The sequence below is a fragment of the Thermoascus crustaceus genome (genome assembly GCF_041956765.1).
Source record: "Thermoascus crustaceus strain CBS 181.67 unplaced genomic scaffold VTN00scaffold_6, whole genome shotgun sequence".
In the NCBI taxonomy this organism is placed as follows: Eukaryota; Fungi; Ascomycota; class Eurotiomycetes; order Eurotiales; family Thermoascaceae; genus Thermoascus; species Thermoascus crustaceus.
The window spans coordinates 33,024-43,966 of record NW_027192532.1 but is presented as its reverse complement, the minus strand read 5'-3'; the positions used below and the strand labels follow the sequence as shown (position 1 = coordinate 43,966).

At 48.8% G+C, this 10,943-nt stretch overlaps 3 protein-coding genes and 3 non-coding genes across 6 annotated transcripts; 4 read left to right on the top strand and 2 right to left on the bottom strand.

The window, feature by feature from the left end:
• Window positions 1-1,883: 1,883 nt before the first annotated feature.
• Window positions 1,884-2,648, top strand: VTN00DRAFT_8398 (uncharacterized protein; the record flags this gene model as incomplete). Its single annotated transcript, XM_069435247.1, has 3 exons — window positions 1,884-1,924; window positions 2,006-2,076; window positions 2,185-2,648. 3 exons carry the CDS (start codon window positions 1,884-1,886, stop codon window positions 2,646-2,648), a joined length of 576 nt encoding a protein of 191 aa, XP_069285213.1.
• A 333-nt stretch (window positions 2,649-2,981) lies between these two features.
• Window positions 2,982-3,592, bottom strand: VTN00DRAFT_8397 (uncharacterized protein; the record flags this gene model as incomplete). The annotated part of the gene is made up of 4 exons (XM_069435246.1): window positions 2,982-3,041; window positions 3,211-3,293; window positions 3,394-3,451; window positions 3,509-3,592. 4 exons carry the CDS (start codon window positions 3,590-3,592, stop codon window positions 2,982-2,984), a joined length of 285 nt encoding a protein of 94 aa, XP_069285212.1.
• A 2,066-nt stretch (window positions 3,593-5,658) lies between these two features.
• On the top strand, window positions 5,659-7,359 carry VTN00DRAFT_8396 (uncharacterized protein; the record flags this gene model as incomplete). Its single annotated transcript, XM_069435245.1, has 4 exons — window positions 5,659-5,835; window positions 5,898-6,000; window positions 6,106-7,112; window positions 7,189-7,359. The coding sequence occupies 4 exons, from the start codon at window positions 5,659-5,661 to the stop codon at window positions 7,357-7,359; spliced, it is 1,458 nt and encodes a 485-aa protein (XP_069285211.1).
• Window positions 7,360-7,928: 569 nt separating this feature from the next.
• VTN00DRAFT_t152 lies at window positions 7,929-8,000 on the bottom strand. Its single transcript has one exon. It is a non-coding gene; the product is annotated as a tRNA-Trp (tRNA).
• A 2,373-nt stretch (window positions 8,001-10,373) lies between these two features.
• On the top strand, window positions 10,374-10,445 carry VTN00DRAFT_t166. Its single transcript has one exon. It is a non-coding gene; the product is annotated as a tRNA-Trp (tRNA).
• Window positions 10,446-10,517: 72 nt separating this feature from the next.
• Window positions 10,518-10,589, top strand: VTN00DRAFT_t167. The gene has a single exon. It is a non-coding gene; the product is annotated as a tRNA-Trp (tRNA).
• The last annotated feature ends 354 nt before the right edge of the window (window positions 10,590-10,943 follow it).

Genomic DNA, 10,943 nt, shown 5'->3' with positions numbered 1-10,943 from the left:
ATGGAGATTCTTTGTTCAAATAGGTGCTATCTCACAAGGTTTTGACTTTCCAAGGAAACCCCTTAGACCTGAGCTAATAGCTAGCCTTGAATTCAGATGCCAGCAGTCAACACAGGAGAGCATGTCTTGGACTTATCTGAAGTTGGAGATATAAGGCACACCAATTTTCGGTCCGTCGCATTCTATGTCAATATGATGACGGCCGCTATTCCATCGGTGAAGTTCGTATGGAATTGTCCATGCAGGGGTCTGGACTGCAGGACCTGTCGTATCTGAGGTTCTTCACAGGCCCTCCATCTGAGGGTCTGGAACATGATGCAGCTAGGGCTTGGTACTTATATCTTACGGAGATTACGTTGAGAAGGCCCGCCAACTGTATTGTCTATCACCTCTTCCGGAATCAGGAAGAGAGTCGATTCTTCTGTACCGCACATATGGTAGTCTACAGCGGCCTTCGAAATGCAGGCTGCAGGATTGGCAAGCCTTCACCATTTAAGCCCTTGCGCGATCCCTCGTTTTAACAACTTGCACAGGATGGCTTCACTACCTCCGATATTCTCGTGAGCGACCCCAGAAAAGGAAGACGATGTGCTGAAATTTGTGCTTCGTAGGCACCTCCCCGACTGCTACAAAGGGATGTACTTTCCATTCATTGTCGAAACGATCAACTACAGCTGGTGGAACCCAGTCATCGATGGGTACGCCAGAAAAGGTCTACAGATGTCTGTAGACAGGATCCGCGAGAACAAGCCGGGCTTCAGCTACCGTCACCACGGCACGTGGCTCGATCGTGCACGCGAAGTGCATTAATTGGATCTCATACCAGAGGGCTGGAAGGAAGCAGTCGTAAGTGCGATGGATATGCCTCGCTTTTGGGGGAGGACGAAGTCAGCGACGCACGCGACCGACTTCATGTCATTTCGCAGCTGGTGATAGACCTCGGTTATAAGTCTTGGCGTTGGGAAAACTGGTCATCTCAAAAGATAAAAGCCAGGGATTTATATGAATGGACACGATCTGCGTCAGTGCCTTGTGCAAAGGTGCATATTTTTGTGCATCGGACTGAAACGAGGACCCATGGGCATGTCATTTGGAAATTTTTGGACTCTAACCTGTCTCTCCCATATTGAGACTTTCGTTCCGTCAATGTAGACTTAAAATGTATACACATTGGAAAAGTGATAATTGCCTGTTCCAACGCGCGAGGAGATAAATAAGTAGAAGCACAGACCCGTGGACCTTACACCATCTTACTAAAAATGTTAATATTCCGTACGCTTGATCTTTCGCTCAATACGGCTTATCTCGAAGACACCAGCTGAAATTATCACCTTTCCTCGGCACTGAACAGGCTATTGACAGTAATTACGCCATAAAAAAGAACCACAACGATCGACAATCCATGCATACAGAGTACGCAATAAATAACTCATGCAAGTCTGGATGACCGGAACATGGGCGGCCGTATTGCTCTTACCGTACGTTATGCAGGGATGTAACAAAAAAATGTCTTGGCACCGAATCCCTCTCAATCCCCCTCTCGGCCCCGACGTCATGCCGATAGCGCGACAGCTTTGCGGTCCGTGATATATCCTTCGTTTCTAACGGGGAAATAAGAGACACAGACAATTGGGGGTTATTTTGTCTTCTTTGTCTAACATTGTCTTAACTGTTTTCTCTTCGATCGCCCTTCCTGTTATCGTTTCGTCGGAGGTAAAAAGGAAAAAAAGAGGCACCGCGCAGATCGGATCGGAGATTCATCAGCAAGCTCCTCCTCCACCACTTCACTTCCAATTCCGTCACATCCCACTCTTTTTCAAAGGAGAACGAACGAGCTGGCCAACTTTGTGTGGCTAGCTCAGTACAAATTTTAAGCGCCCACAATGAGTGACAACCCCATGCCGTCGTCGTTCGACGGCAACCCGTACGTTACCGACGGACCTAGCAAATTTCCATTGCGGGAGAAGCGTTTTGGTCCAAGCTAACATAATTTTCATTTCTCTAGTGAGTTTAAAGAAGAGACCGCAGGCCAGAAGCTCCGGAGACGTCTAAGGGAAGAGCCTCTTATTCCGCTGGGTATGTGTCTCGCCCGCAGTCGCACTTCTTCCTGTCCACAGAAATCCGAACCATATCTTTTCCCGCATCTCCAGAATACATATCTAACCTCTGACCTGCTGTTTACAGGATGCGCCGCAACCTCCTACGCCCTCTACCGCGCCTACCGCTCCATGAAAGCCAAGGACTCGGTCGAACTGAACCGCATGTTCCGCGCCCGTATCTACGCCCAGGCCTTCACCCTCCTGGCCGTCGTCGCCGGCGGCATGTACTACAAGAACGAGCGGCAGCAGCGGAAAGAATTCGAGCGCGCCCTCGAGGCCCGCAAGCAGCAGGAGAAGCGCGACGCATGGCTGCGCGAGCTGGAGATCAGAGACAAGGAGGACCGCGACTGGAGGGAGAGGCATGCCGCGATCGAGGCTGCCGCGAAGGAGGCCGCAAAGGGTGGGCCGAGACCTGCGCCGGCTGCGGCAGCTTCTGCGATGGCCTCGGATCAGAGTAGGACGGCTGAGGCGCCGGTTGAGGTGTCGGAGGAGAAGAAGAAGGGTGGGGTGTTGGATGCGGTGAAGTCGTTGCTTTCGGGAGGTAAGTGAGTAAGTGGGTGGGGAGAGGATTGGATGAATGAATGAATGGACAAACACAGAGATGGAGAGAGAAATTGTGAGTGAATCGCCTGATCTATGTCTCTTCGATGTATGTATGTACGTGTATTCTATCTAGGGTCAACGGAAACGGAGAAATTCTACTTTCCACGCAGCTCAAGATCGTCTCCGACTGCATGTCCCGAAGATAGTGGTCCTGCTTGAGCGTGCAATGTGTCGGAGGTTGGCTTGCTATAGAGCCGGCTACAATCTAAAAACCAGCCCGGTTTCGAAAGGGTTCAAAATGAAAGGATTCGGCATTCCAACGCGTCTCATATCGACACTTCAGCGTGCGGCCTGTTCATCGATATACCGTTTGATCGTATCGAACTCTGTCTTTCCAGTCTATACGCAAGCTGTCAGCACCAAAAAAACCATCCTCTGCCGCTAAATATCCACATGAAAATGACATCTTACGGAAATCAGATATCGAATCTGACTCTAAAACAACGGTATTATGTCAGTCCCTGTTGATGATCAATTTAAACAGATGATATGGAGATGAGCAACATACCGTGTCCGTGACATTGCGATTGCGCTCGAACTCATGCCGCGCGTGATTGCGCAGCTCGTCACGTGTTGCGGATTTGGGGATTTCTGAAAGAAAGTATATCAGCACATGCTGTGCTTCAAAGAATCCAAATATGAAGTTCAATCAAATCAGAGTGTGTATCAGGATCATAAAAAAGGAACTCACTGTTCAAAGCCCTAACAATGTCCCGCCAGAGCCCGAGCACACGTTGCCGTTGTATAAACTGCGTTTTGGGAGCGTTTAGCAGGCAGCTCCTTTAGAGAGGAGTAAAAACACCAACCTCATCCAGCCCGAGGGCTGGCTTCTTTAGCTTTGAGGGCTGGCCGCGGGAGACAGCAGCCAGAAGCTTAATCGATTGGCGCATGGGCCCAGTTACATGTGCATATACTAGGGAATGGGGAGGAGATCGTGATGTCTCTTAGCCGGCATAAGGTCGTTGATGGCCGAGCGGAGAGACCGCCGAGCTGCTCACCTCACTGAAGGCCCGAGGCGGCAGAATTAAAGGCGGTGAGATAGTACAAACCACTCCGCAATTCAATTGGCATATCAAGTGCTGGTGATGCGCAAGGCATCACCTCAGTCCCACAGAAGATGAGGATTGTGGGGTGATATGTGAGGTCTCACTGGATTCCCACGTGACAATGATGAGAAGCAGTGACGAGATGCGCGCAATCAGTTGACTCCTCTATTTGTGGTGGAAACATCTATTCTGCACAAGTCCACATCAGTAGTGGGGTATGCTTAGGTATCCAACCTGGAGTGTCGCCCGTTGTATTTCCACATCGCAGTTCTCTTTGCTCGTTCGCCCTGGTGCTCCTTGGATTATATCATCAGCGGTGCCACGTGTGGTGAGTTTCGGCTTGCCGAAGAAGGCAGGAGACTACTTTGGAAAAAGTGCAAAGACGAGATCCGGGGTTGTGTTTTCTGGGGTAGTTCTGATCCCTCAAGCTCTCGGCCGAGCTCGTAACCTTTATCAACCTCTGCGTAAAAGTTCCTTTGCGCGATATTTGCTGCTCGGCTGATGCGAGGTAGAGTGCAACACCGTCCACAGGCACGAAAGAAAGCGCAAGAGCAGAGAAAGTCAAACCTTATGCGACGACACATCCGACGTTCACCAACTCCATGTTCTGGACATCACCTCCCTCCCAAAACACCAACCACAAGCGCGGCAATAACACACATCGAGCTCCCATCCTAGGACTCTTTGACACGTTCGGGGTTTGCCCAGAGTCTGGAGTACAGTCGCCCGCTCAGACACCGGTCCGAGTGATGCGCGAACGGCGGCGGCGCAGATGCGGCGGCTCTTGGATGGCGAGAAAACTCCGTGCCCAGGACTCGGCATGCTGTCAACCACACGAATCATAAGCTTTCTCGTCCAGACTCAAGACTTCAGCGCAGAAAGCCGAGAAAAGCACAGACGCGGAGTTGCCGTTTGAACGTCTTGGAAGGCATAAATGAAAAGAAGTTGTATGCCAGCCAGCCTCTCAAACCTCCACCCGGGAGTCTTGAACGGCACTTTAATTCAGCCGCCCCCAAGTACGTTGGTATCATCAAGCAACCGGGAATTCTTGGCCGGGGAGATGGCCGCGGGGTATACCCCTGTTCGTACACCACAGCGTGAAACCACTGGCGCTCTCCACAATTGCCTGCTCGAGCAGTTCACCCGGCACGCAGAAAAAGCAACATCATTTGTGCGCTGTGAGAACGTGTTTGCGGGTGCTGTCAGTTCTTGCTACCTACCTAACTGTTTAGGGGTGAGGTGATATATTTCAATACTCTGTTGAAGATCTAAAAAGCAACACGCAGCCTGCCACATGTGCGGAACAATACCTGACCCCCCAGGTTGTGTATGAGGCATCAAGTACCGGGCTCTCCTCTTCACTCTCGTGAACTGAAGCGGAAGGATTTTCGCCAAGAGGTTCTGGTCTTTGGGTAGCCTTGGCTCTATGTCTTCTAGATGGGGAATCTTTGTACTTCTCCTCGTTGACGTCGTAGCCAGTTGCTACGACGCCACAACACGAGATCAGCGTCCTTCCAAGACTTCCCATCTGTTGTTCCATGATTAGTGCCCCCCATTCTACTTTTCATACTCCGCATTCTCCCGTTCCCCATCTTGCTTGCAGATAACAATGCAGCTGGAGGAAGATTGGTCAATGCAACGGCGTCAGTAGCACGAGACCAGCATTCCCCGTGGGGAGCTGTCACGATGATTCCACGCTTCGATCGGCAGTTCATGCATTATTGCCATGTGTGAGGTCATCCGGCCAGAGGAGAATAAATAGAGTGTGGTCAACCTTGCTTCAGGATGTAGTTCTGAGCTAGAAATATCTCTTCTCCTCAACTCCCTATGTTGTTGAATTAACCTGCTTCGTCTTTACCTCTTGACCCCTTCTTTGCTTATTGAGCTGCCCCGGAGGTGGGCCGTTAGAAATGGCTTACAACAAGGAGACTGCTTCCTCGATCAAGGGAATCGATGAGCAGCGGGAACGTGTCTTCACGGATGTTCCTGAGAAAGACCGGGCCCAAGCTGTTGACTACTCTGGCGCACAGACTGTCCGCAGCCCAGAAGAAATCAAGCTGGTGAGGAAACTGGACTTATGGATCATGGTGAGTGCATTATTACCAGGGATAAACATGTTAGGGAGAGGATATACTGACGTCTGTCTCAGCCGACTCTATGGTTAATGTATTGGTTGAACTACTTGGACCGCAATGCAATTGCCCTGGCCCGCCTGAACAATCTAGAGGAGGATCTGAACTTAACGGGTTCTCGTGAGTACTCCATCTGCTGATAGTCTGGCTTTCCTTTATAATATACCTAAGAGTATCTCTTTACTAAAAACCTTCCTTTCCATTTAACTAATCTCTCAATTCTAGAGTATCAGACGTGTGTGTCCATCCTCTTTGTTGGCTACCTGATTGGCCAGGTCCCTTCCAACATGTTCATCACAAGGACGCGGCCTTCTTATTACATGTCAGGGTGCATGGCACTTTGGGCAGTCATCTCCGCCCTTACCGCGGTCTCTAAGGATTATACGGGCCTGCTACTGACGCGGTTCTTCCTGGGGGTGACGGAAGCTCCGTACTACCCAGGCGCTCTGTACATGCTCTCAATCTTTTATACCCGCAAAGAGATCGCTACCCGGATCTCCATTCTCTACACGGGTAACATTCTGGCCACGGCATTTGCAGGTCTTATTGCTGCCGGCATATTTTATGGAATGGATGACTTAGGAGGAATCCATGGTTGGCAATGGCTTTTCATTCTTCAAGGTGCAGTTACCTTCGTCATCGCTGTCGGCTCTGCCTTCACTCTTCCCGATGACCCCATGCATACTCGCTGGTTGACGGCCGAAGAGCGGCAACTTGCCCACGATCGCATTGTCCGAGACACCGTTGGCCAGAGGTCAATGACGACCACCTTTGCCGGCCTCAAGGAAGCCGCGAAGGACTACCGCGTCTGGATATTCGCATTCATGCAGCATTTCCATCTTGCAGCAAACGGCTTTAAAAACTTCTTTCCCACAGTCGTCGAGACGCTTGGCTTCAACACGACCATCACTCTTTTGCTGACCTGTCCACCCTACCTGATCGCAGGCATCATCTCAGTTCTCTGGTCGATAAGCTCAGGTCGGTTCAACGAGCGGACATGGCACATCACTATTGCGAAGACGATCGCAGTAATCGGGTTTGCACTTGGATGTGCTACGCTTAATATGGGAGCCAGATACACTGCCATGATAATATTCTCTATCGGTACATACGCGGTGAACTCAGTCATCCTGGGCTGGGTTGGTGCGACCTGCGGGCAGACCAAAGAAAAGAAATCGAGCGCGCTTGCCATTGTCAATACGGTTGCAAACGTCTCGTTCGTGTGGACACCGGTATGTCCTTCTCCCTGGATTGACTTCTCCAAGTCTTAAAAATATACCTATGCATTGATCTGACTGCGACAAACAGTACCTCTGGCCTTCCTCTGACGAGCCACGCTATGTCATTGCCATGTCAAGCAGTGCTGCCTTTTCTGTGGCAACCGCCACGCTGGCCTGGATTATGAAGTTCATTCTGGTTCGAGCCAACCGGAAGCTCAGGCAGAGCAACGACGAGGTCACCCTTTTCTACGCGTACTGAGTCGTAGATTTTCTTGATCTTGGAAGGCTACTATTTTCCCAGATGCGTTTGGTGAGGACCATGGTCCGAAGCATGAGGTACTGTTGTAGCGCCTCGTTGGTTGCGGGGCGATGGTTAGGATTGATAGCTTTGAATAATGCGGTACTATATATATGTATGGAGATATGAGGATATGGATTAGCGAAAATGTCATTTTCATTCATCAGCGTCAGAAAGATGTACTTCGACTTCTACCTATTAGGGTTAAATATGTGCCCCTTTTTTTTTCGGTTCAAAAACGTTGATCTCGGGTAGACTTATAGCTGCGTGTTGGGTTGGGTTGGGTTATATATATTTTCAACCCGGGTAGTGCGGGTTTGGTTAAGGTTCCCAACTCAAACCAACCCAACCTGCAGATTGCAAGTCTAAATTCTCAGGGATCCAACTGTGGGGGAGTAGCAAGCCACCATGGTCAATCAAAGCAAAGATCATACCGACCCAGGCCTTGATTTAAGTACGCAAACTGAACAGACGTCGACGTCGGAATATTGGTGGTGTGTGTATAAATTACACAAAAGAAAAAAAAGAATTGAGCCCAACCCGATTCGAACGGATAACCTTGTGATCTGGAGTCACACGCGCTACCGTTGCGCCATAGGCCCGTTTCTTATCAATCGGTACAGCGGCGCAAAAATTTATGAAGCAACAGCATGAAGTCTAGTACTATTGCTCCGCTTCGCTCCGCAGTAATATTACAGCTGGAATTTCAAAAAGTGACCTGCGCTCTGATTGGTTCTTAAGCCCTACTCTTATTAGCTTATTAAATGTTACACTACATGTGTGACAACAGATCGCTTTGGGCCGTAGGTCTGGGGGTAGTCTAGGAGTCCTACGAGACTATCGTCTAGAGGATTCACCTGACCTGATCATCCTGTATGAAGCTCTCTGAGCTATGTTCTAGTCTCATACCTGATCCCTACCTGCCGCGGTTGCGACGCGGAAAGTTGTGGTCTGTAAATGCCCTCTCTTCTCCCCTCCCATTCTCTTCCTCCCTACGATTTGTATGTATGTATTTTCATTCAACACCACTGCTGATAATCACGTAGGACGGGTTTATATTCAGTAAATTTGCGGTTGGAAAACCCATCTCAGATGGACAAAGGCAGCAAGTCTATCGCCTATGGCACCTGAACATTCCCGAGTTACACATCCACATCGGACATGGCAATTCGTACAGTTGGTTTTTGTGGGCTAATGCGCTCGAAGAAGGGACGTCGTTCTTTTTTTGATACCATAGCAAGAGCAATATGGCCATCCGTTGCCGGAAAGAGTCAAGTCGGCTCAATGGATCATCGAAACTCGGACTCCACCCCCCTCTCGCATGAAGACATCATGGGTGTGTCCAATCTTACAATTCAGTCCAGCGAGTCCCAAGAACTGCTCGTCAACTTTCTGCTGCTATTAGGTGAGAAGAGATCGTATAAGAATATAGTGGAAGCGATCACTGCGGAGCTGTCAAGTAACCCCGAGTTATGGCAGTGGGACAATGCATGTAGAATATCCGATGAGGTCCCAAGCCGGAATCCTCCAATTCAAGCCAGTGTACCAGACACACTTGAACGCAACTGAAGTGTTTGTCTGGAAGAATTGCTCCTTTGCAATCTATTGGGCAAAGTCACACTGTGCAGAAATTACAAATTTGTCATGCGCGCGCCTCCGTTCAGTCGGGATGTAGCTTATGCTGAAAGAAAATACATCTTCTTGTAAGTACTCCTGTCACTAATATAGCTCTCATCGTCCCAAGTTTTAGCTTCTAAGACCAATGCCAGTACAAAGGACGGTTTCGACCTACGTGATGAAGCTGGTGTTTCGTGTTATGCCCACAAAGGAGCTCTGGGTTCTGACATGGTCACTTCTCCCGTCCAACGCCTTTCTAAATGCCAGAACACCGCAGAATTAGGTAACCAACTGGTCCAGCTATGGGAGCAGGAGATAGGGTTAGATTGGGAAAAGACAGCTTCCATGCTGTCTCTTGAATATCATAACAAGGGCAACGCGGAGGGTGAACATTGTCTTCCGAGAAGCTTCTTCACAGGGGAGGGCTTGGAGCTAATTCGGCTAAATTCGAAGGATGATAAATTACGTCGCTATAGAAAAACTGCCACAGCCAGCAGACGAGACTTGGTTGTTGTGGATATGTCTGCAAGAACACTGGCCAGTTGGAGGTACTTTGCTCATAGGGGATCCTGCGAAATAGTCAACGCGTATGGATAATATTAGGGTCCATTTCCAGAGGTGAGTCTCCCATTTTCCAGTGATGATGATGATGATGATGATGCATATTGTGCAAAATGATGACTTGGCTATATTCCAGGTTATTAACCCAATTCGAGTATCGTAACCATCCAAAAATCGCACAAGCCCGGGCTTGGATACGAGATCTTTCTAACCAATGCAAAACCTCGCAGATGATCAAGAACCTTGAATACCTCTGCAGGATCTTAGAAAGGAGAAAGATCCAACTAAGAGACCACGAGAGAATCAAAAAAGAAGGTAAAGACATCAAGATTGCTGGCACTCAGCCCAAGATCATGCCTCTGTGGTCAAACACGGCAGAAACGTCGGACAGGATAGCTGAGGCAACGAGAAAGAAGGGGAGAAAAGCACGTAGATGGTGTGTGGCACATGGAAATAGGAGTAAAGTATGACTAGGATAAGTTATAGCTTTAGTACCTATTCTTAATCCTCGGACTGCAGTGCTCATATTGTTATACAGCACTTTGTGTCAGATACAGGACACATGGAACTTAATTCCTTAGGCATATATAGACTTGATAACCCAACTGTGACGGCGCGGCAGGCATAATACTTGATACCTGTCCTATTTAATAGAGACATATTACTATTATTATTATTAGAATCCTTTTTTCTTTGCTGCTTTTAAAGTAGCTTCTTTTTGGCGATCTACTGGCTGGTTGAATTATATACTGAGGCGAGATGAAAAGCGCTATGATATTGCCTTCCACCAATAGCAAGGGCCCATGGCGCAACGGTAGCGCGTGTGACTCCAGATCACAAGGTTATCCGTTCGAATCGGGTTGGGCTCATCTTTTTTTTATCTTCTACACGATTTACCATCGAGTCTTTCTTTCGGCACAGTTACCTTCACACAACAATCAGGGCCTATGGCGCAACGGTAGCGCGTGTGACTCCAGATCACAAGGTTATCCGTTCAAATCGGGTTGGGCTCATTTTTTGCCTTCTCCCAATTCCTCTCTCCCCTAAAAAGGTGTACTCCCATAGATAAAGATTGTGTACACAAAATAAAGATCTGCCATCCGGTCATGCCTATATGGAATCCCTTGATGGCACCCTACCTTCACAACAATACTTAAATGTTGCAGCAGATTCAACGCCATTACCACTAGGAAGATTTAGAATAATTATTGTGCGCAGATTCAGCATCTAAACCGTAATGTTAGGGTCAGGGCTAGGGCTAGTCACATGACCACCGCTGCATGTTAGCACCTACGCCGACCCCTAAACGGCATAGGCGGGTTCGACCTCGCTTAGTCATCTTTAGATAGCCTAACGTAATCCACCAA